The sequence below is a fragment of the Acipenser ruthenus genome, chromosome 3 (genome assembly GCF_902713425.1).
Source record: "Acipenser ruthenus chromosome 3, fAciRut3.2 maternal haplotype, whole genome shotgun sequence".
Classification (NCBI taxonomy): domain Eukaryota; kingdom Metazoa; phylum Chordata; class Actinopteri; order Acipenseriformes; family Acipenseridae; genus Acipenser; species Acipenser ruthenus.
Genome location: NC_081191.1, coordinates 58,581,394 through 58,607,739, shown reverse-complemented (window position 1 = coordinate 58,607,739; position 26,346 = coordinate 58,581,394). Strand labels below are relative to the sequence as shown.

The following is a 26,346-nucleotide window of genomic DNA, read 5'->3' as shown; positions in this document are numbered from 1 at the left end:
GCCTCCCAGCGCTCCCCATCTCTCGCCCACAGGAGGTTGATCACAGCAGGGAGGGCCTCCACGATATCCATCTCAGGCTCCGTCAGCCAGTCCCAAATCCTCTCAGAGGAGAGTGGACCAGTCCGCCTCGGAGGATGCAGAGGCAGCTCCTGCTCCTTTCCCTCGGATGGTCGTGGTGGAGGTGAAACCAGCAGGTATTCATCCCCTGCTAGTGGAGCCTTGGGCTGTGGACGCTTGGCCTCCTCCCTCTTGGGCTGTGGGCAGACCGACCCCTCACCCTCCGGTTCCTGCTCTGGGCCATCCTCCTCCCACATGAGCGCAGAACATTCAGGCTCCTCCCTCTCCTGCCATGGAGGGGGTTGGTCAGGTGCTACATGCCCGACCTCACCAACGGCGAAGCACCATTCCTCACCTTTAAGACATGTGAGGCAGATGTCCAGCATAGCAGAGACCTGGCAGGACTTGCGACTAGCCCCGCGCTGCTGCTGTTGCTGTTGCTGCTGCTTTCTCCGGCCACTTCCCATTTTTTTATTTTTTTTTCAAAAACACAAAAAACACTACTTTTGAAAAAAATGAGCAAAAAGAAACACCCTTTGCTTTCCTGGTCCGGCGTTCCTGGAGGCGTTGTTTGTCCCACGCAGGACACCATATGTGACCGAGCTGTTGTTGAGTGGCGTGTGGGTTGTGATGTCATGGACCAGGAAGTAAACAAAGGCAAGGAATGGTGGTGGTGAAACTGAACGCAACGGTGCTCAGTGTTTTATTAAATAATAAATAAACAAAACGTTTAAACAAGCACAAAACAAAAAGGCGCGTTGCCCAAACAAACAAGTATCGTGCTGGTTTTTAGCCAGCACGTCTAGCAATTATTTTACTCTCACTCTCCCACAGCCTTACGTCTCTCCTCTGACACTCTCCGCTTTAGCGCGGACAGCTGCAGGCTTTTATATTCTGGCCGAGGGGTTAACTAGCTGTTAATTATCTTATTACCCCTCGGCCATTGTCTGCACGAGTTTAGTAAGGATGCGTGACTGTCAGCTAGTTAAATAATCAGTAGCTGATCAGTCACGCATCCTCACAAGGTTTTTTAAAATACAAAAACAATAACAGATAATGGCAGCGGCTTTTATCCACGCCGCAAACACTAATACAAATAATAATAAAACAGTGCACATATACATAGGGGCGGGACACTCCGCCACAAGTACCTTTTAAAAACCAACCGTAACAGTAATACGCTTACCTTTTAATTTCAACATGTATACCTTGGTGTCTGATGTAAAAACAACAACAAAAAAAAAAAGAATCTGAACAATGAAATGTATAGGTTATAAATTGAGAATTTTACAAGATCCTTTTCGTGAATGTCTATTTAAACACACCTTTGTTTTGGTATTACAAGATGTACATTAAAAGATTAGAAGGTTTGTTCTGCATTTACACTGTTGACAGGTTAAGCACCGCAGGGGACCTACTACTGCAAGAGTGGCAAATCGGGGTTCATGCTTCTCCAGAACTGGAAACCGTCCTCCCTTTAGGTTTTGCATTATCAAGTGTATGCAGAGGTATATTTTCTTCACAAAAGGCTTTGGTTAATTTGAAGTTTGGTTGTCCTTAAAGCTGCTCCCTGAGCTTTCAAGAAATTGTTTTGGATATTGCTCTGCAAGTTGCTTAGAACTTCATTGTTCCACTATTTTATAGTTCTGTGTAAGTATTCATCTTTATCTGACGTTTGATAACGGCTTTAACTTTGCACTGAAACCAATTCAAAAGACATGAACTGCTCCTTTCCTGTTTTCACACTGAGTGGAAACAAATGTCAAATTTCACGGGTTCCGTGACCGCTGTGACCACCGTGACAAAATTTACATCCCCAATAATGATACATGTTATTGAGCTGATGGGGTATTTTGCATTTAGTGTAAAAAGATACAATAATCATTATTGATGTTTTACACTAGAACCGCCACATTCTAATCTCATGGCTTACAGTAGCTAGCATTCTTACCACTAGGCTGCACTGTTTCCCTTACATCCTCTTGTGAACTAACAGCAGCACTGTTTAAAAAAAGTTATCAAACATATGAAGTTTCCTGACTTATCATATTATAATAATTGAGACTGCCAATGGTACATACTTGACAGAGCGTGTGGTGGCTTAATGACATTAAGTTTGCTTCCAACAAGTCACATTTCCAGACTCGAGGAAAGCCTGCTCTGCCACCTGCGGTAGTCCTCTGATTTTCAATACTTACTTTATCTCAAGGTTTACATACCTTTTCTCCCTTAATGCCATTATCTCCCGGCAATCCTGGAAAGCCCGGAGGTCCCCTTTCACCCTAAAAGTAAAAAGTACATTCATTATAACAAAAAAAGAATATACATAGCATGTGCTATGTTTTGTTTAAAATCCTAATTTGAATCCTAACATTGCAATAGTAGCTCAAATAATAACCAGAACATATCTTTTGAAATGTGAGACAAACATGCAAAAAATAACAACAAATGTAGCATTTGTAAAATAAACATGGTGGATTGTTTTGCATGGTGCCATCATTATATGAAATGAATGTAAAAGAAAACCAATTTTAAATTAAATGTTGTAATGGTAAATATCTAAAATATTAATTAGACATGGGATTGACAATGGATGTGCATTTAGTTTGTTTCCCATTGGACAGCAGCAAGGTATTAATATGTGGGAGCATTTTAAAAAGCTGAAAAAGACTGTTCTTGATTTAAATCTAACATTAGTAGTTCCTTTATCCAAAGTTACATGTGGTTACATTTAATTGCTAATTTGCAATAATTTGGTTGCCACAAAATGTTATTTTTAAATGTATTTCTTTTTTCCTTGGTTGACTCATACTACTGGTTCCCATAAATGAACTTGTGGCCGGATTAAGTCAGCTGAGCTGCAGGTAGCAACAACAACAAAAAATGGCAAACCTTTAAAAAATTAACAATGATATGTTCCATACAAACAGACTGGTCCCAGGCCTGTTACATCCTAGTTTATAATATTGTTTTAATTTGACTACAAACATTTGTCAGCATTTTAAAGGTGTACAACTTGTATGCAATAGTATTACAACGTTCTTTTCTCATGTTCATTGCTAATACAGTGCTCACCCGTTATAACGCTGCCTGTTATAGTGTGGAATCGGTTATAACACAGTGGGGTCGTGGCTCCCATTTGCTCCATAATGCCTTTACAGTAGCCCTTTTATACTTGTTATAAGGTGGAACACAAATAGCACGGTCTTGTAACTATAGCTCCCCACTATAGCGTTATAAAGGGTGAGCACTGTAAATATTTTGGAAATAGTTATTCAAACTTGCAGCAATAGCTAGAACTGATACGAACTTACCGGCAATCCATCTTTACCAGCAGCACCCTGCAATGCAAATAGTAATGTTCAGTAAATTAGTAATGGAACTGATTACATGGTATGTAAAGGATAAAAAGCAATGGGGTATTTATATGCAATTGATCTAAACCGTGCTGAGATAAATACTGGCATCTAAACCTCTAAATATTTGAACAGGCCTAAATAAGCTAGCGAGACTAATATGAACTATTGGGTGTTATTATAGTTGTTATAGCTTGAGGTCATTTATTAATGATGAAAACAGTGGCAGTATTTAGAACCCCCTGTTTAGAGCAACTGCATATACCCAGATATGTGCTAAATCAGAAGGGGACTAATAATGGACTACTGTGGATTCGTTGACTGCGGTTTATTTGACAGATTTGTTCACAAATCCATAGCTCATACAAATTTGATTTGCTTTATTTGCACTTTTATAATGCAGCTCTACACCTGCACACAATTCTGGTGATTTACAGCTTGGGGGAAATTACAAAATTGGTATAAAAGGATGTTTGCATCAAAACATAGATGGAAAAAATGTACTAGTCATATATAGGGGTCTACCTAAATCGCGATTTCGCGGAAATTGGGAAATTGAGGGGTCACAGCGAAATTCACCTCTTTTAGGGGCCAATGCATACCGGACAAGTACGGAGAGGAAACAAATAAACCTTTTTTTTAATTCCTTCGCCGTCCTGTGTGCATTGCACTTACGCAAAAAAAAAGTTCTTAGACAAATAACATTTACAAAAAAATACTCCAAAGCGATTAACGTTGTTGTTTACTGTTCAAATGACAACAGTGTTTTAATCAGCCTATCAGTGCATCTGTACTGGCTTTTCTGTGATCTGTACTGTACAATAGGGGGTGGGACTAAGTCAGTGCTGCATTGTTTTGATTTAGGTTGCTAAAATCTAGTTTTCAGCATTGGAGGTAAAATACCAGAAATGGACGACAAGGCAAAAAAAAGCAAAGTATATTTTGGCTGATGATAGTGTCAAGATATTTCCCAAAGAAACTGTACATGCAGATGGAGGTAATTGTTTTGCACATCTTGGAATGTGTTTTTGGAGAAAATACGATTGATTGCTATTTAGCTTCAGAATCACACATTAAACGAAAGGCTACTACAAAGGCTGCTGAACAGAACGTAAAATAAACAGCTTTCAGAAAACAAACTGGAAAGTCAGCGCAGACAAAAACTATTCCTGTCGGTTGTAGCCAAGTTAAATCAGTACTACAGGTACGATCTAGCACAGCCACCTCGCTTCAAACAACCTGCTGCTAACTTTTTAAAAGCAGTTAAAATTTTAGACCTGAATAGGCATGTTTTCTTTATTTTGACTCGGTACTGATAAATTATTGGATGGGACAAATAACATGACAACGAACGTCCTGCATATATTGCCTTTATAAGTATGCCAGATGCCCTTGTGTAACCGAGTTTTGGGACTGTTTCTAATCGATTTCCACATCTGTATAACTTGGCAAAGCTTTGCCTTACACTTCCAACCAATTCAATGGCTGCAGAACGTGCAGTATCAGTGTATGGGCAAGTCCACACCAGACAGAGAATGTCGGAAGCAACTGCTGGGGGATGTTGCATGCTTGCTTCAACAAATGACAGCACTAGTAAGGAAGCAAGTACCACTATTTTTAGGCTTTTATAGTGCTCTGAAATATTGTCTACTTAGGTTTATTTAATGTTTAAACAGGTCCGCGAAATCCTAATTTTATTCCATAACCTACTTGCGAAAAATACGTAAATTTACCACGATTTTAGTCCCCTAGTCATATACAATAAGTTCTAAAATAGCATTTCAGCATTTGCATGATTTAAAGCTAAATATGTTAACGATATATGTTGCATAGCATTGACAAAGGTTGTGAATGGCAGGTGACACTGTAAAATATTTTATAGCGGACCCAAATGTTAAATGTCTACTGCTGAATTAAATTATTTCTAGCCCGTCTGAATGTGTTTGATGAAAACAGACTTCCCTAGTCTATGGATTTCCATAGTAAGAGTGAAAAGAGTAAGTGTAAAATAAAATTAAAAAAACACATACAGTTTCACCATCTTTGCTGGGTGGCCCTGGTTGTCCTGGAGGCCCCGCGGGCCCAGCAGGTCCTGGCAGAGGGGTCGACACTCTGGGTGGGCCAGGGGGACCTGGTGGCCCTGGGAGACCTCGGTCCCCTTTTTCACCTTTTGGTTCAAACCCAGAAGAACCCTTAAAAATAATTACACTGTCATTAAGTACAGTAACAAGTAAAACTACTTTCATTTAAGACAAATGCTGGTTGTTTAATTGTAGAAACTGCCGTTAACAGCTGTGTCATGTGTTCTACATAGTTCAGTTTTCTGCGTATTTATGTAACCCATTGTTTTAAAAATATTTGTTGCAGTATATAGCAGATCTGTACATTTCCAAACATGTGTAGGCACACAAAGAGCTCATAAAAGAAATGCTTACACTTTCCACTCTTTCTTTTTGAACAGCTTCTGAACCATATCCTCTGTCCCCTCTTTGGACTTGTTCATTTCTTAGACTAGATGATCCTGGATAAACAAGATACATTAAAACATGCATTAAAAAAACATGAAAGACATTTAGTTAAATAACATAGAAAATGATATAGCAGCTGACAATTGATTTGAAAAGGTCTTTCCTTACAATGATGCAACAATAGTTTTATGCCACCTAGTGGCGGCATACACGGAATAAGTACTATATGTCAATAATATAATAAACATATCCCTCCCCATCTGTAAATGAGTTCTATCAATATCATGAAAAAGTAAATCACCATGACCTACATCCACAGTACGTACATGTAAAAACATCTCCATATTCTGATGCTCTCCATAATTTGTTTTAAAAATGTTCCTCCAACACATTTGTTTGTTTGCTGCTATCCACAGATAGCAGCAAACAACAAAGGAGAATGTGTGGACATTCTCCTTTATCTTGCAACACCATGGCAGCAACCATTTCTGGAACAAAGCAGCAGCCAGTCTGCACCATTCCTTTGCAATTATGTTTTGGGAAAATACAATTGACTGGGTACTTGTATGATATGGATCCTTTGTTTTAGCTATTGCTCTGGGTAGCACTCCTTACTGGCATAGACAGCTGCATGAATAATAATCCAAGCTTGTAAAACATAAAATGAATACTACAATCCAGTGCATCTTCACCAAAAATGTTTGACCGGGCTCCTGAGTGGCACATCTGGTAAAGGCTCTCCGAGTGGAGTGCAGGTTGCACCCTATAGCCTGGAGGTTGTCCATTTGAGTCCAGGCTATTCTATTGCTGACCGTAGAGGGGAGCTCCCAGGGGGCGGCGCACAATTGGCCGAGCGCCACCTGGGGAGGGGGGGGGTGGGGTGGCTTAGGTCGGCCAGGGTCTCCTCGGCTCACCGTGCACCAGCGATCCCTGTAAACTGGCCGGGCTGCCCAGAGCTGCATTGTCCTCCGACGCTGTAGCTCTGAGGTGGCTGCATGGTGAGTCTGCAGTGTGAAAAAAAGTAGTTGGCTGACGTCCTCTGAAGCGTGTGCCAGCGTGTGTTAGTCTTCGTCCCTCCCGAGATAGCACGGGTAGCGGTGAGCTGAGCCTAAAAATAATTGGATATGCCAAATTGGGAGAAAATAATAAGATAATTGGCAATTACTAAATTTTTAAGAAAAAAATTAATAAATAAAGTTTGACCATTCTAAAACAAGCAGTTACCAAGACATTTCCAAAAGCAAGAAGTTCTTGAACATTGTACAATCCCGTTTCTTAGTACAGTTCTCAACACCTGTGGAGCAGATTTCCTTAGAAGTTTATTTAAAAAACTTGATTAGTCCACATGAAGTTTGTCAACATTCAAAAAGGTTGTGCCACAAAGGCTTTTTATTAAATAAGAACATAAGAACATAAGGAAATTGGAACCACTGTCTGGCACAGTTTTATACTGTGGATAACAGACACTATTAAGTCTCCCATCAGTCAGATGCTTTTGAGAATGTTCTTAATTTTCTCTGGCACAAGTTCTGCCTCCACTTGAGATTGCCTAGTAATGTAATTCACCATGACTGTTCCATGCCTTTTGCATATGGACCATCTGTATAAAAGAGATGTACGCAATTGTACTGTGCATAACACTGTTTGGAGAGCTGTTATCTCTGAATAATATGTAAATACAGTGCTCCCTCGCTATAACGCGGGTCTCGGGGGACACACAATATGAGCGTTGTAACCGAACAGCGTTATAAACGGGGGAGGGGGGCTGGGGCCGCGGGACACATAATAACACACATCTGACTAAAATACAAAATAAAATAACTCCCTCTCTATAATGCACTGTGGCAGAGCAGGGGTCTGCGTACTTTGTACGTGGGGGGAGGTGTGTGGCAGAGCAGGGCTCTGCCCTTGTAATTATTGGCAGGGATGGGGTTAAATTCTCCTCCCTGCCCAGGTTTATTGTGTCAGGTGGGAGTAATTAACAATCAATTAGTGCTCAGCCACCTGACATAAAAGGAGGCCTCAGCCCCTCAGTAGGGAGAGGTAGCTGAAGAAGCAAGGGTGATTTTTCTTTGTGTGCTGTTTTTTTGGAAATTTTGCAATCCGGTGAAGGCAAAGTTCAGCCTGGAAGCCTTATTTTTGTAAGTTTTACTTTGTGTTTATTGTTTCTGTTTTTAAAAAAAAAACCTTTTGTTTGGCCCTCGTGCCTGTTTATTTTGTGTTTTCTATTTAATAAAAGTCTTTTGTTTGAACTGCAGTCTGTCTCTGGGCCTCATCGCATGTGGTGTCAGAGTGGGATATAGCGCCTCCGGGAGATTCAGAGCAGTACTATAGGATTTTTTTTTTTGTGAATAGTGAATTTTTTTTGTGAGCATCCCGAGAGCCAGAGGGGGTGGAGCTGCCGTCCCGAGAGTCAGAGGGGGTGGAGCTTCCAGCCCGAGAGCCAGAAGGGGAGGAGCCACGGATCCGAGAGCCAGAAGGAGAGGAGCCACGGATCCGAGCGCCAGAATGGGAGGAGCCACGGACCCGAGAGCCAGAAGGGGAGGAGCCATGGACCCAAGAGCCAGAAGGGGAGGAGTCACAGACCCGAGAGCCAGAAGGGGAGGAGCCACTGACCCGAGAGCCAGAAGGGGAGGAGCCATGGACCCGAGAGCCAGAAGGGGAGGAGCCACGGACCCGAGAGCCAGAAGGGGAGGAGCCACTGACCAGAGAGCCAGAAGGAGAGGAGCCACGGACCCAAGAGCCAGAACGGGAGGAGCCACGGACCCGAGAACCGGAAATGGAGGAACCACGGACCAGAGAACCAGAAAGGGAGAAGGCTGACGCCCCTCAGCAGCCCTTGCACATGCTGCTGAGAGGAGCTCAGTGGAGGCGCACCCGACTGCGACGGCAGGAGGTGCCAGCCCGACCTCAGAGGCCGCTAGAATGGCCACAGCCACCACCGCCGTTGCCGGAGTGGCTGCCGCCTCCGCCTGCTGTTCCCGAGGGTCCGCCGTCTCTGTCTGCTGTTCCTGAGGGTCCGCCATCTCCGCTTGCTGTTCCTGAGGGTCCGTCGCTCCCGCCTCCGCCACCAGAGGGAGACGGCCGCCATTCCCGCCTCCGCCACCAGAGGGAGACGGGCCGCCGTTCCCGCCTCCGCCACCAGAGGGAGACGGGGCCGCCGTTCGCCGCCTCCGCCACCAGAGGGAGATGGGCCGCTGTTCCCGCCTCCGCAACCAGAGGGAGACGGTCCGGCGTTCCTGCCTCCGCCACCAGAGGGAGACGGGCCGCCCTTCCCGCCTCCGCCACCAGAGGTGCCACCAGCGCTGCTCCCGCTGGAGGGTCCAGGTTCCCTGCCAGCGTTCGCGTGCTTTGAAGGTCCAGGGACCCCGCCACTGAAGAAAGCTTGGGGGATCCGACATCAACCCCGCCCACCACCGCCCGCTGAAATAGCCCACCCGAGGGACATAAGGGGACTCTTGGGGGGAAGGCTTGGGTTCAAAGGGGGGGGGTTTGGCCGATTGCGGCCAAGGGCTCTGCCCTTGTAAATATTGGCAGGGATGGGGTTAAATTCTCCTCCCTGCCCAGGTTTATTGTGTCAGGTAGGAGTAATTAACAATCAATTAGTGCCCAGCCACCTGACATAAAAGGAGGCCTCAGCCCCTTAGTAGGGAGAGGTAGCTGAGGAAGCAAGGGTGATTTTTCTTTGTGTGCTCGTTTTTTGGAAATTTTGCAATCCAGTGACTGGAAGCCTTATTTTTGTAAGTTTTACTTTGTGTTTATTGTTTCTGTTTTTTAAAAAAACTTTTGTTTGGCCCTCGTGCCTGTTTATTTTGTGTTTTCTATTTAATAAAAGTCTTTTGTTTGAACTGCAGTCTGTCTCTGGGCCTCATCCCTTGCGCCATCCTGTCACATGCACATATAGTTCAGCAAAAATAATATATAAATAAATACATTAGGAAACATAACCACATAATAGGCCTAATATTTATTTAGTTATAAAATGAATGCTGAATAAGATGTCTGTGTTATACAGTGCCAGTGCAGCTTTTCTTCAGTTGCGATATTGTATCAAAAGGGAGAGACAGAAACAGAAGTTAGACTGAGAAGTTGTTTGTAGTTTGAACAACACTGTTACTGTATTTACTGTAGAAATACTGCATGAATCACTAGTATAGGGAATTGGGAGACATGCTGTAGGAGCGTTATATCCGAGGTGCGTTATAACCGAGAGCCTTATAGCGAGGGAGCACTGTAGTCACAAATTACCAAAGAAAACACATTTGTTACAACTGTCATCCAGCTTCCTCCCCATAGATCCAGAGGTCAAATAACGGTACTCAAACCCCTTCTACAAAAATAATTGAGATTAATATCTGACTTTAGGTTTATGTTTTGTTAAATGGTGATTTTTATTTAATAAGGGGTTCTACACATTTCTAGTCAGTATTAAAACAGGTGTAGTAAATTGTGGTGAAAGCACAGTAAACTACACAAGAATGACATTTAAATGCACTGTAAATGTGTCTAGAATGTTAGTACAGTTATCTGGACATACATTTCTCTACCTTTTCCAGTGTCACTGCAGTTTATATTTTCCCAAAGGGTTTATTAGAGCAATTCTAATAACCTCAATAGAAACCTTCACATAGTTACACCTGTCATTACATTACATCATTGAAAATGAAATGCAATAGAATTACCCCTTTCTTCACTAAATGTAATGTCCTCGTTGTGTTGCTCTAGAAGGATGGTTGAAGGTTGGTGCCCTGAGAAGTCTTCTGTTTCTTCACTGTATGATGCTTCTGTTGGAGGTGCTTGGACTGGCCTGCCTAAGTTTTCACCAGGCTGTGAATATTACCGTACTTAAAATCAATCAATAAAACAACCTGTATAAAAGTTTCCCCTGGTAGAAGCATAGTAAAGTGTAATAAAGCACAGTGAAAGTATGGTAAAGAATAGATAAGCATTGTAAAGCATAGAGGTATGGTAAAGCATATTAAAAAACATGACAACTGAAGATTATCTATAGTAAATACATAGTATAACCATGGGAAAAGCATGGGAAAACCGCAAAAATACTGTGCAAAAATATTGTGATAAACTTTTATAATTGGAAATATTTTAAGAAATGATATAGTTATTCACAAACCAGCTTTAACTACCAGATCAATCATTAGCAATTTACATTTTGTATGTTCTTTTTGATTGCAAAGGGGGTTCCAGGAAGTTAGGGGGTTCCATCCATCTCATGTTCAACATGCACCCTGCTCCATGATTTCACAGACTGTTCTGTGGTTGGGATTGTGTTAGTTCTATCTAGTGGAACTCCCAGAATGATGAAAGACATGGATATAAAAGAGGCCTACGCAGCAGCTTTGTGTGCTCCTCAAATAGACCCTTATAAAATGTTTCTAGATAAAAGCTTATTCTATCCTTTACTGTAGTTTACCATGATTGACCTTGCTTGTTACCATGTTTACCATGCCTCTGTGTTTTACTATGATTTCACAACATCCAAATGGGGAATTCTGGGGGTTGGTGGCTTCTAATAAATTGGCATATGTGTGTGTGATTATGCTTTAAAAAAGATTATACTAAATACAGTAAGTGTTAATCCCAATAAAGTGATAGAAAACACAACTTTCCTTTTAAACTAATGTGAGTATAGGTAGTAGGCTACATATTGTTAAATATGGCTAAATATGTAAAATCCATTTATCTGATGTAATTATAAATGGTGTTTTTTTTTTTTTTTTTTTACTTTACTGTCAGGAAACTTGTTTTTTTATAAGAACTCCTGTATTTGCACTGGAATTGGGCAGATTTCCTTTCAGTGAAATTCACATTGATAGTTATGTAAGGTATTGTATGTTGTGCCGATGCTAGCAATTTACTGAAATCACTTAAAAGTGATTTTGCTCAAAACAATTCAGAACAGGCTGCTGCTTCTGAGAAATTATTACAATGTCCCTTTGTTTCCACTTAAAAGTGGGTTGTGGGAATTTGGGACAAAAATTCAGAATCTAACACTTCTGTAAAGAAATAATGGGGAACAAAAAGGCTGTGGCTTTTGCAGTGCAGTAGAATGCAAATAAGGTAGGCTACAAGCTGTTCTGTTCAATTTTCTCAACCTTTAATTTATTAGACAACCTAGCCACCAAAAGACATGTTATCATAGAATTTCAACGAGTCTGGTATTTAATTAACTAGACCAAACAAACAGGCAGCGGAGGTCCTTTGAACACATAACATGCCTGATTTTCTTTCTTATACAGTACCTGGTGAGATGCTGTTCATACAGTGATATAGACACGCTCAGGTAACCTGTTAAAATGTAATGGTCATTTGTTTTCTACTTACTAGGGATGGATTATATTCAACTTGTTCAACACGCTTTTTGGAATCGTCCACAGTGTCCTGTTCTTCATGGGTATCGTCCCCACTTCCTGCTCCAGATGCCTGAATTGAAACACAGCCCATTTCTTTTCATTTACTACCGATACATACTGTAGCTTTTTTTTTTTTAACTAACCATTTGTTAACACATACATTTTTGTGCTTGAGATAACAATGTGTTATTACAACCAAAATTAAAAATACATTTCATGGTTGCATTTTTGCTTAAATTACACAATTAATTTCTCTTCATTAAACCTATTGTTCTGCAAATACAAATATACTATATAATTAATGAAAGCTGATTATACTATTTGTCACTTTTTATTTATAGACGATTGCAGGTAAAACAAAGCACTGTGCAGGGTTCAAATTCCCACAAGTGTTTTCATGTAATATGTTTCAGTGTATATTAAAGGGTCTGATACATATTTAGCCAGGAAAAGCTTAATCCCCTTCCATTTTGAATGGAGAGTTGTGATTTGCTCTATAACTCTGGAATTCCCAGAAACAGTTAAATCAGTCTTTTCTTATGCAGTGTTGAGATGTTTTGGCATGACACTACAGTATACAGTGTAGTACAGTACACCCCATCCCTATAGACTGTATAGGGATGGGGTGTACTTGGTTAATGGTACATAACTATGCCTTTCTCATTCTAGCGTCCCAGCACAAAGTGCACTGCATATACTTTAGATTAAGCAGTACTATGCAGATGCTACTTGTTACAGCTGTCCCCCACTTGAGGGGGAATTGTAAAAACTGTTATTAGAAGCAGTATCCACTGAAGGGTTTGCCAGGGCTGGTATGTCTTCATTCAATTTGACAAACACTGAACTTATAATAAAGGTGATGAATTTATTATGGTCTTGCTGCATAACTGCCATTTGTACCATTTCTTTAATCAAAGGAAAACCAATTGTTGTAAAACTAGTAACAAACATAACACTTTTAAATTAACAATTACATTTTCCAGTGACATAAAATGATGCAAATAGAGTTGTCCCTGAGTATGTACACAAAAGACAGTTGCTTAGTAATTCAAATGAAATAAAAACTGTAAAAGTCTGGAATGAATGAACAATGTTAGAATAAAATGAACACCAATATTTATCTTCACCACAGAATCCAGTTCCTTTAAAGATCTGTAAAAAAAAAGGATCAAGTTGGCAATACAAATCTAATAATAAAAATTAATAAAGTGCTGCACTTTTTTACCCCCTAGAGGGAGCAAAAGTATACAGTAAAACCCACCAAGAGTGACCACTCATGGGAGTAAGCAAAAGTGGTCACTTGGTCACAGAGGTGAAGGTACTTCAGTACTCAAACGAATCGATGCCAACATGAACTTCAGAACTTAAGGGATCCGGAGGCTACTTCAAAACTCCTTCTACAATCGCATGAAGCTGTACAATTCTCCCTGGTCTGAGGGGTCTTCGCCAAGCACTCCAGGTTCTGCCCCCTCACTACCTAGTACCAGCATTGCTGTTCCTTCATTAACAGCTCTGTCAGGATCTTACCAACCACGTCCTCAAGCACTAGAACCAGCCCGGGTTCTGCTTCCCATGCCATTGCTCAACCTCAGGCTGCTCCAGCTAGTGCTCCTACAGATGGTTCTACAGACACACAGAGGATAACACAGGTGGGGCGTACTGTTCGACAGCTTCACTATCTTAAAGACATGTTGCTTTATTAAGAGATGTTCTTTTCCATATGGACTGAAGGACATGTCTTGATTTTGTTGTTTTGTTCTCCATTGTATATCACATTTTTCAGTTTTAAAAAAAAGAAATAAGTCACTTATTTGCATAATAATTGTAGATCAAGTTCATCTAATGGGGTGTTTTGTTGTTGCCTTTAGAAACAAGGATGTTTCTTCTAACAAAGGAGGAAGTATATGTAAGTTATTCCTGTTAAAGGTTTTTTATAAGGTTTAGATGGACATTCTGTCCTAGTGGACCCACCGTAGAGAGAGGGGGGAGGAGCTAGGAGAAAGAAAACAGAAAAGGGAAGAGTGAAGGAGAGAGGATTGTGAAATGTATTTAGAGTGACTACTGCTATTCAATTTACTGCAAGTTGTTTATATTAATAAAACACTGTCTTTGAACCGTGAAACTCGGTTTATATTATGACATGCTTTATATCACAAATTAGACTGTGAAGTTATACAATCATTATCAAAAAGACAAAAATGTTCTTGAAAAAATGTGTCTGGTTTCAGTCTACAGTACCTTGACTAATAATCGGCAAAAGATTTCTGTCTTCTGTCATAACAGGTTTTGGATTTGTGTGTTTTTCCAACTCCAAGCTGTTTGGCAGCTAGTACCGGCTTCTCGCTGTGATATTGCTTTAACACATAAGAAACACTTTCGGTTTACTTTTTTATTTTTCGCTTCCATGTTGACTTCTTTTAGCTTTAAACTGTAACTTTCAGTAGTACCATTCATTTCAACACGTTCACATCTTCCTTTCAAGTTCAAGTTCAAGTTTCGGTTCCAGTTCATGTTGAGTATGAAGCCGTATAATGCAGAAATGGTAACGAGCAAAAGAAAACATTTTGCTGGAAACTTCAAAGAAACACAGCCTGATAAGCGGATCCGTCTCTCCTACAGGTTTGTTTTTATGGATGGGAGTAAGAAAATGTGGTTGCTGGTCGCAGATGACAGGTGGTCTCTCTTCACAGTTAAATTATAGGGGAAAAATGTTCCGTGAACTCTGCAAGTAGGCGCTTGTGACAGGTGGGCGCTCTTCAGAGGTGGTCACTAAGGCAGGTTTTACTATATTGGATATACATGTCAACAAAGTAAGTGAGAGGGGACTTACTGAAAACAATCAGAGGCTCTCCAGATCAGCCAATTTATTTGTATAAAAATAGACAGGAGTTTTACTTTAATTTTAGTACATCTTTACTTACATAAGGGTCATCATCTTCACATTGCTCTTCTGCAGCTCTTGGATCAGGTTTTATTAACAACTGCTGTATTGACCCCTAAAAAGAAACAAAATGACGATGTTTAGTTTTACTGTCAAGAACTACAGTGCATACCCATTACAGAAATAAACTGCACACCACCTTTTCCATTACTGTTACACAGTGATATGCTATGAAGAACCATTAGCATTCCTATTGCTCTGCCTTCTCTGTGCAATATAAAAGTGCAAACAAAATGGAGCTGATTCGCCAGGAATCTCACTCAGTCCACAGGTGAATACTGTGATGAGTGACCAGCCCTTGGATTTAAGTAAATCCAATACAAGTGAATGATTGAAACACTCTGGAGAATAGTTGCAGTGTTTTCCAGATTTATAGCTATGGCCAAAAGGTTTGCATCACCCTATAGAAATAACTCATTTTGAGTCATAAAGTCGGATGAAACCTGCTGAATAATGTTACACAGGGGCGTAGGAAAGGAGGTGGTTTTAGGGGTTTGAATCCCCCCCCCCCCCCCCCCGAAATGAGTTACTCAACTATGTGGAACAATAAAAATATCAGCCATGTGCAAAAATCTCGATCCATCACCAGCACTGCCTCATTCCCCTACCCCCACCACCCAAAACGAAATGAAATCCTGGTGATCATTCACCAGCACCACGCCCCGCCCCCCACCGGAACAAAATCCTTGCTACGCCAATGTTATTAACCATCATAAAAAATCTCCATCCACCTCCGAAACAAAATCCTGGCTAAGCCACTGATGTTACGTTAACATATCGAATTACATACTGCTTTGTAGTTTTATATATACTTAACGAAAACTGACAAAATTGAAAAATGTGACTTTTGGAAATGTAACATGAAATGCAGTACTACTATCATGGCTTCTGGTAGACTTTTGCGATATCATTTTGTACATGTTAAATAAAACATTTAAATTCTGTTCATATAGTTTTTTTTTTTTTTAATTAATGTCTCAATCTTAAAATTCTAGGTGATGCAAAACTTTTGGCCATAGCTGTATTTGTCAATAGAATAGAGTTCAACCTGAATTTATTTTATGAAGATGTCCCTCGCCTCTAATCAGCTCATTAATTTCTCTGGGACTGTGAAAGCTTGTGTGGCAGGATGGCTGGATGGGTGATGTGACAGACCAGGAAGATAACATAAGGCAGGCATAGTACTGGGATAAGAATGCTTTCGGTGCTCATATTTCTGAAAGTAAAATAAACTAAACACTTACAAAAATAAACGGCACGTTGGCCAATACAAACAAACCTAAGAAGTATCGTCAGGCATGTAACGAGCCGGATAGCAATTTTACAGCTCTCCCTCTCTCTCAACCACAACTTTTCAGCTCTTGGCACAGGTACAGAAAATGGGTTAAGGTGCCAACATTTTTCATGCCAAGTAACAAGGCTTATACTTCTGCCAGTTCACTTACCTACCCTACTGTGCGGCAACCAGGGCCGGCCTTAGGCTGTGCGGGGCCCTAGGCGGTGATAATTAAGTGCAGATTCCAGAAATTAATGCTACAGTAGCAACCGTATCTTAAAGTTTGTATAGGTGCATCTTGTAATCATATGCACCTACATATGCTAACGTTAAGATATGGTAAATAATATTAATGATATTAAAATGTTAATGAATACTTGTTTCAGTTTGTTTGTTAGACTTTATCATTTTATTTAATTCACAACTTCAAAGCACTCAGAATTCCAGTCTTAATGAAAAATACTGTAATGCCCGACTATAAGTGGGTTCTGACAGGTCGGCGGTGAGAATAACCAGGCAGAAATAAATAAATGAATAAATAATAATAATAACAACAAAATCCCTCTTTGACACTTGACACTCTGTGTGCAATGCAGGAGTGGGTTAAAGCTGGACGGAGACAAAAGTACCAGGACGAGGCAGTAAAACTGCTCAGATTGTCTTAAATCATACAAATTATTACTCTATCCCCGTACATTACATACCAACAAGAATTATCATTATGGCTGTTTTCCTAAATAAATGTTTATGCTTTCAGACAAAAACAATAATAATTAACACTTGTGGTGCTGAAGACAACTCCCCATTCTAGCAATGCAAGACAAGGAAGCTTTACAATCTCTGCACCCCTCATATGCAAATTAAGTAATCGTTGTAGTAGTAACAACAATAATAATAATACAAATAATAACTCTTGCGACACATTGGGTCAATTGCAACGAACAAAAAGCTGCGGATGATCCCGTAGTTAGTACTAGAATGGACTAGACTAAACTAGTGCGCTAGTTGACATCAATTGCAACAAACCAAGAACTTCCAGATAGTCCCCAGGTGTGGATTAAAAATGTTCCCAATTGCAATGCACTCCAGATGATGACTGCTGTCCCCTAGATGTTCCTGATTTATGGTACTAAATTAAACCACCAAGCTCTTTAGACCAAGTAGAAGAGTTACCTTACTAACTCAAGTTAAAATAAGAAACCTCATTAAAGACACATTTTCTGAAATGAAACCATTAATAAAAACAATATCACATATATAGAATCTAAAATATGTATAACATTTAGCAGAGCTTTCCATTTTTAATAAGGCAGTAAATATAATTAACCATGAAAGCACTGTTTGCCGTGTTGTTTGAAGCTGATAGCGGCACTTGGTGAAAACTACATTGTTATGCCCAATGAAGAGGAGCAAAGAGATATTTGCATCGCGTTTTATTCTACAGCTGGAATACCTGGAGTTATTGGGGCCATAGACTGCATGCACATCTGTATTCGGTTTCATAGGCAATATAAGGATCTGAGCTTCATCAACAGGCATAGTTATAAGTCAATCAATTGCCAAATGGTGTGTGACCATCATCTTTGAATACGTAACGTGGTTGCACGATGGGCAGGCCGCACACATGATGCGCGGATTTTTGAGAACCGCCAATTGCAACTACAATTTCAAGAAGGATTTCACTATTGGACTGTTTTGTGCTAGAATAAATATACAATTATAATACATGTAGATAGGAGATGATTGGGTTACATTGGAATTATCGGTGGGTATTTCCTCTTCATGCCGCATGTCTCTCTCTGCACCTGTGATGAATGGACCTTTAATGTACAACTACTATTTGCATTTAATAATAGCCATATGCTAATGAAACTGCAGTTAATATTAACTGACGTTAACCCCAATGCTATCACTATCAATAGCTCCTTCTACTGATGCAAGCAAATTGGGTATCATCGATGTAATAAGGCTGTATATCTGGGGCAAAGGATGATCAGGTGCTCTGCTCAATCGCTGTTAGCGTTGCTTTACAACAGCATTTCTGGTCTCCAGTTTCAGCCTTTTCCACACATTTTTTAAATGTGATATTGTTCCTTTCAGGAAACGCAGCATTAAATCTGGTTGCAATTTGACTCCAGACATTTGAGAGTTCAAAACCGCTGTAGCGTGTTTTCTACCATCTTCTACCGTTTTGATATAATTTTTTATGCACACAACAAAACAAAGTTTCTGCTCTGTTGAGTAATTCTGAGCACACCCGCCAGCCATGATTTCTTTGGTGTGAATACAATAAATCTAACACCTTTTTATACTTGGATGACTCAATTTGCATATGTAATTAAATACCCTGTTGTGTTTTTTTTTTTTTTGACCATTTAAAACAAAACTCTGTAATTGTGTGCTTTAAAAACAATATGAACTAAGCTTACTAATTTCTGCTTAGCGGAAGTGACCAACTACCCTGCACGTTCTGGGAAAACTAAATTACTGCAGCAGTCATGGTGAATGCTGGAGAGAGAAGCTTGATGTGGAACTATTTTCTGCCAGATAACAGGGCTGCGTTCAATAGGCAGAGCACTCCGCCGTGGCGCTATGTAACATAGGTTAGCTCTTATTGAATAGTGTGTTGCGAAGAGAACACTTTCAAGATGGCAGAAAACACAGCCCTAGCGCTGTTTTTGGATGAATTTATGGAAGATTGTGCAGGAAATCTGATGTTAATGCCTCTATTGCACTTGCATCAAGAGCCAACACCATGGCTTTAGCGGCAGTGAATTCAAACACATGCAAGAGTCCTGTACGGATTGAAAACTATGTTGAGAGCATTGTTCCTCAGTACTGTGATTGTTGCATTATTGCATGTTTTACAGGTGGCTACAGTGCAGTTTACACTTGAAATTAAGATGTTTCTATTATATGTAAGTATTGTTGTACAGCAAAATAAAAATAGAACAATTTATTTTTTCAATTTTTCAACCCGGTAACATTTTTATACAGCAAATAAATAAAACAATGTCAAAAGAAATCATCAACAATTCTTTGAATACATCTGTGAATGACTTTAGCAATTTTTTTGTTTGTTTTGCAACCTGCATTTCCATGAGCTCCTGCTTCTGCGTTTTCTGTTCCTCTGCAGTCTTACAATTGAAGTACTACTGTTTGTTTGTTTTTTCTCTGCAATATGATTTAAGTCTTATAATACATATATAATTTTGTTTATAATGTGCTCTTGGTTAGATAGAAATGTAACACTGCAAAAGTACCAAATTTTAGTAAAGTTCTCTTGTTCTAATGTCCACTTTCTGCCACCAAAAAAAAAGGTTTAATGTTTTCGGTGCAGCCTATACTGCTGTACTTTTTCAGCAGAGATGTGCTGGGAACCCTAATAATCTTGAAGAAATAGCAAAACTATATAAAAAAAAACAAAAAAACATATAGTTCATCTTTAACACAGTGCTATTTGTCCGTTATTTTCTCTTTTTAAATGTAGTTAAGAAAATATTCCTTAATGTAAGGCCGACCAAACAAACAATAACAGCTGGGCGTTTCAAATATTGCATGCGATGCTGCAGATTCACTTTGTTTAAAAGGAAACATAGTCAATTAATTACGCTTCTAATTTAAATAAACTATCAGATTTTTTTATGAAAAAGAATGCATACAGATATCAAAAAGTCCAATATGTGGTAAATTACACCACAACAGCCACACTTGTATTGTACCTCCGCCATTTTGAAAAGTAAGCTCCTCAGAATGTTAGCTAATGTTACAAAGCACTTTCGGCGTGCAATCTAGTTGAATGCAGACAGTCAAATGTCAATTTTTTTTTTAAAGAAGTAAAAAACAAAGGAGGAAATGCCACCAATTTATTGAAACATCTTTCAGATCGCCACCCTGATCTCTTTGCTGAAATTTACTTTTACTGTAGTTTCTTCCGTTTGTTCATACCCTTCGATGCTATGATAGTATTGTCTACAAGGTGCTAGAAATTTCAATATGATAATGAAGAACCTAATTCTAGAAAAGTCTGTGGATTGTAGGTAAACATTCTTAGAGAGTATAAAATGGTTTGGCATAGAACGATTGCTTTCATTACCAATAAGTAAATATGGGACAAGTAAAGAGCAATCTGAAGACCTTAGGCAGAACATTATTTATTTTCATAAAGCTGGAGAAGGATATAAGAAGATTTCCAAGCATTTGAGTATCCCAATTTCAACTATTGTTATCAAGAAGTACAAGACTTGTGGTACTGTCACAATGCTCCCTCGGTCTTGAAGAATAGAAGGTTCTTTCACCAAGAGCAAGCAGAAGAATTGTGAGGAAGGTTAATAACAATCTGAGATTGACTTCCAAAGATATTCAAAGTGAATTGGCTGCAAGTGGGACTGGGGTTTCCATTTCAACCATAGGTCGAGTATTGCATGGTGAAGGTCTCAATGGTCGCAGGCCAAGGAAAAAAACACTATTGTCAGGACAATCGCTTAAAGTTTTTAGCTGGACCGGCGTCAGTCGGACTCGGTCTCTCCAGTCTCCTACGGCTTGGTGAAGAACATCAGGATGAACGACAGTGATGGAGGAGCCGGTGTCGATGAGAGCCGTGCAGGGGACCCCCTCAATGAGGACAGGAGCGCGCAGGAAGGCCCTGTCACCAGTGCGGCCCACAACGCGGGGTTGGCTTGGGTGGAATTCGACTGCGGCTGGGTTCAACTGCTGGGCCCGTGTTTTCCCCCCTACACGGACCCGTTCCCGTTTCCCGACAGTTCCGTCACCCCTTTTTCCCGGGGCTCTTGTTGGCAACAGTCAAGTGATGAGGTGCCCAGGCTGTCTGCACCTCCAGCAGATTTGCTCTCTCACTTGTCGAGGGTTGGTAGTAGCCGCTCTCACTTTATAAGTGAACTCTGGTTTGCTGTCACTGCCTTCAGTGTCTCTCCACGTATGTTCCACTGATCGGACTGGTTTGGCAGTAAAGGCCCTTACACACTAGACGCAACGCGAAGAGCGACACGGCAAAGCGCCGCAAGAAAATCAATAAAACCTATGCTTTTCAATAGTGCCCTTCACACCAAAGGCGACACGACAAGCGACATCGCTGTGACACAAATTCCAACGCGAGCGATGAAAAAAATATGGTCCTATTTTTGCAAATTCGTAGTGCGACAACTACACAACTGAGCAATCAATTATTATTATTATTATTATTATTATTATTATTATTATTATTATTATTATTATTATATAAATATATTGTGTTTATGTGCAGATGGACGAAAGCCATCTGACATGATTATTTATTATTTATATTTATTAACTCTCCCAAGTTAATTCATTGATTAATTGTTGCTAATCGGGAGATGGTCACCTGTATAAAAACCTGCAGCTTTCTGCGAGTGTCAGAGGCGAGACGTGAGTCTAAATTAATAGAGAAACAATTGCTATATCTAAAATATACTTGTTTAGAATTGTTAGTGTTTGTTTGACTTTGGCCAGAGTGCCCTTTGCTTTGTTTTTGTGTGTTCTTTTGTAGGAGTTCTCTTCTGCTTGAGCTTTCCAAATCACTCTTAATCGGCCGCCAGGGAAGGTTCCTCTCCCCATGATAGTGAAGCTCTGCAGTGTGACGTTTGCTTGGGGTGGAGCTCTGCTACCTAGCTGCCCATCACTCTGTCTGGCTATCAGGCAGCGTTGTCGAGTCGATTTCCCCGTTCTGTGCTTCCTCATAGACCTCCTCTTTCTGCTCCTTCCCCACTGGAGATTCTGTTCAATCTGCTGCGTCTTCTCTTCGCCCTTCCAGAGCGCTTTAATTATTGGCGTTGACTTCAGCCAAGCTATAGCCCACTCTCTGCTCCCGACGGGCGCTCCGACCTGAGGCAACAATTCCCCTGGGCGGGTTCCCTCTGTCTCTGATGGATCCCACTTGTCTGATCTGATACCAATGTAACACCAAGCGTGCTGTGGGTTCTAAGCGGGAGGATAGTTCAGCGGCGGCGACGGTGAAATAATGATGCAGACGTTTGAGGTTGAAACGCACTTAAAAGTACTGTTTATTGCTCTTTTATGAACCCTGAAAAACAGAAGAAAAAAAAAAACAACCCAAACAGCGTTGCTGTTCGCCCTAATATAGCCCAACAGAGCTCGGTCATTGGTCAACTAAGGTTTCCCCTAATTAGCATGCTAGCCCCCCAATTCCCAACTAACTATGTTACCACCCAATCCCAGCTGTACACAGTCGACACCCACACACCAATCACATCTTACTAATATACTACACAATACAAGGCATCTAACTATGTGTTTATCCCTCGCTCCCTCTCCCGCCCCCCCCCCCCCCCCCCCCCGCCCCAGTCCGCATCAGTCTTTGATAGCTGCCCCACTGCTACAATTTTAAAAAATGATCTGTAACAGGAAAGCATAAACAGTCAGGGGTGGGGCGATCAATATACACATATATATATATATATATATATATATATATATATATATATATATATATATATAACACTTGGAAACAGTTATTAGTATACTCACAACAAACTTTTCTAATCCTGTTCCTCCGGCATTTCCAACAAAGATTCCTGAGCTTGATTCGAACTTCAGTGGGCGAGACGCGCGCTGGAACGTTGTCCGGTGGTATTCCTCACAGTCCATATATAGAGTAATCTCATTGTCTTGCACACCCAGTGTAAAACGATTCCATTTATTTGTCATCCCAGCCACCTTGAAAGAAGCCACCTGCTGAGACCTTGAAGAACCTGGTTCTGTGTAATACATTATAATCCTCTGGGTGTCATCCTCAACCGGCGTCAATGCAAGTCCTAGGTAAATGACTTTCTGGAAGGCATCCGTAATGGCAAAGAGCACGCCACCTCGGTTAGTGGTTGGTTTTATGGTTATTATGACAGCAAAATCCCTGTAGAAAGGCTCAGTTATCAGTGTTTTAGTCAGTCGGCCTATGTTAGCATCTGGTCCAAAACTGTAGGCTGGGAACCCTTCAAATCCAGTGATAAAGGAAACCGATGGAGGAAGTGGGACTCCTATTAACTCCGTGAGATCAAGAAGCCCCTTGGAGCCTCGCTCTGTAAAAAAAATTTAAAAAAATAAATAAAAGTTCTGATACATGCACAGATAGCATTTCATCAGGAAAAATACAAGAAATGTACATTGTAAAGCAAATGTTTACTAAATGTAATGGGAAAAACAACTACTCAAACAACTACTCCACCAGAATTTTGGATTAGAAACTATGGTTACACAGCAGGTAATGTGATATAAAGTTGATTGTTTCTGTACCTCAATTATGTGCTCTCAGTGGTTTTCCTATGGATAACACTACGGTTTTCCTGTTTGCACTGCCATGGTTTTGGCATCAACTCCCCTCTTATCCTGTGGTTGCAAATTGCATATATTGTCAGGGCCGTAGCCAGCCTTGAAAACTCACTGAGGCACTTGCCCATGTTTATTTAAATGCAAAAGTTTAATTAACAGGTTTTTTTTCTGAATAAGATACCAATACAGAATCCTGAGTACCCGAGGCTCTAAATTTGCAGGACCTGTGTGGTTTTGTACAGTACAAATAAACATATTTTTCTTTGCAACATTCAAATTCAATATAAAAGAAAATAAGAAAGGTAGCAAGAACAGAATATTTGTTGTAGACACTCTACTGTCTACAACAGATCTGTACAGGCACTGTTTTAAGAAATCCTAATCTATCAAACTTGAATTTTAACAGTGATGTCATTATCCAAATACCGAGATGACAAGAGTGCTTGCATGCATAAAGTTTGGTTTGCTGGTAATTATAAAATCACATTCAGCAATAAAATGAGCTTAAGCTGGTTGACAAGACAGAGAGAGTTTAGCTGCGTGAGTTATCAGCTCATCATAACCAGTGTAGTTCAGAGGGTTACAGCTTGAGCTTTTTGGCTAGCCAGTCGATTAGATAGGCTGTTTGGCTGTTCTGACTTATTAATGTGATTGGCCAGCTGTGAGGGTCCTGGCAAACCACAGCCCTGTGAACTCGACACAACCCGCAACTCAACTACCAGTGTCAATCACGCACTGTCTGAAATAAGCCTTGACGTAGCACTACTTCAAATGTAAAAGTAAAATGCTTCTAAATACACCAGAATGGATATTTAGGGTTTCTGGTTTTCGGGTTTTATTTCTGAGCGATCTGCCTGCCTTTAATGTTGTAATTAGCATCATTAAACCATCTCAGTTTCTTAATGTAATCATGGAAAAATTATTATGACAAAATAAGCTCAACAGTGATGATTACTTTACCTTCACTGAAAAAAAAGAAACAGAGTAGATATATTTTAAATACCGAAATACACACATTAGCCTACTAAAGCACAGAGCAGGACTTGGGAATGAATGTATGCGCACAATGAGGGATGAAATGCATTTTATTTTGCGGCAAAGCAACGTGTAAAAGGGCCTAAATAAATAATTATTACTATGATTTTAACCGAGGCCCCTTCCCCCTGTGCATCATAGCTGGCTACGGCCTTGATTGTGTAAACATGGTATTCTTTAAGGTCCAAAACTCTCCTAATGAAATGTCATGTATACAGTATTTATAAGAGAAACAACAACCACAGGAGGCTGTGTGGTCCCGTGGTTAAAGAAAAGAGCCTATAACCAGAGGTCCCTGATTCAAATCCCATCTCAGCCACTGACTCACTGTGTGACCCTGAGCAAGTCACTTAACCTCCTTGTGCTCTGTCTTTCGGGTGAGATGTAGTTGTAAGTGACTCTGCAGCTGATACATAGTTCACACACCTTAGTCTCTGTAAGTTGCCTTGGATAAAGGCGTCTGCTAAATAAACAAATAATAATAATAATAATAATAATAATAATAATAATAATAATAATAATAACCAAACAAGTCTTCCTTAGCTTTTTGTGTACAAAATGGTATGACGAGCATGTTGAAATACTGTATTTGTCAATATGAGCTAACCATAGACCGCAGTACACTTCTTGTGTTTGATTAGCTAACCATGTGAAAGTAGACCCTAAAAGAACACATAAAAGTGAAGAGGCCCCCTCAGACATCATTAATCACGTTGCTGTTTGTCAAAGACAGGCTGCTCCCAGGGCACAATTCGCTGTGTGACAGCAGCACAATGAATAACAAGCTCTAGATTCAGTCACAGTGCATTCTTGCTTCCCCTGCTGCTTAAGCTGCTATTAGAATAGACTGGGTGCATTTCAAAAGACAAGAGAGAGCTGTGCTAACCTTCACATTGCCCAGAAGCCCCTTCAGGGGAACCTTATTAGGACCAACATTTGTTCTGTTTTATAAAACCAAACAGCTTTACTGTAGGTGCTGGTATGGGATCAGGATATATTATATGGTTCTTGCTAGTTTCATAATATGAACTTTGTTTCTCCTTGCAGAAAAGATGGAGCGCACTGAATTCAAATTGGGCCCAATGTGTGACCAAGTGGGTATCTTGTTACTGAAACTTGGGTTGCCCGAATTGTGTTTACTGTATATCCTCTGACCTCACAGAGATCATACTGTAGTATTTTGAGTCAGAAACACTAAGCATTCTTTCACTGAAGCAGGTTGAAACAATATGAATCAATATCAAACTAGAAAAGAAACAAAGATTTTTTCAAGATGAAGAACTATCGTAATTGGACCCCTCCCTGATGTGATCATTTCAGCTAAATTTATATTGCCCTTTAGGTTTTCGGTGCTGAAACACATAGCTAGAAATGTATAGATGTCCACAGCCAAAGGATTTGCTGCCTTCTTAGCATACACTGTCAATGGCAACAGGAATCAACCTACAGCAATGCATTTGCTAGCCTAGGAACTGAGTCACAATTAAGTATTTTGCTGGGGACACAGCAAAGCTAGATT

The 26,346-nt window shown here is 40.3% G+C and overlaps 1 protein-coding gene across 5 annotated transcripts in view; it reads right to left on the bottom strand.

Moving 5' to 3' along the window:
* The window catches only part of LOC117394468 (collagen alpha-1(XV) chain-like), a 145,619-nt gene that overhangs the window by 41,756 nt on the left and 77,517 nt on the right, over positions 1–26,346 (bottom strand). For all 5 annotated transcript variants that reach the window (XM_059014358.1, XM_033992802.3, XM_033992799.3 and 2 more), the window contains 8 exons: positions 22,995–23,542; positions 15,174–15,248; positions 12,224–12,322; positions 10,564–10,708; positions 5,849–5,934; positions 5,444–5,605; positions 3,372–3,398; positions 2,277–2,339 (listed from right to left, as the gene is read on the bottom strand). In XM_059014358.1, the coding sequence (XP_058870341.1) occupies positions 2,277–2,339; positions 3,372–3,398; positions 5,444–5,605; positions 5,849–5,934; positions 10,564–10,708; positions 12,224–12,322; positions 15,174–15,248; positions 22,995–23,542 (1,205 nt within the window). The remainder of the gene's footprint in view (positions 1–2,276; positions 2,340–3,371; positions 3,399–5,443; positions 5,606–5,848; positions 5,935–10,563; positions 10,709–12,223; positions 12,323–15,173; positions 15,249–22,994; positions 23,543–26,346) is intronic.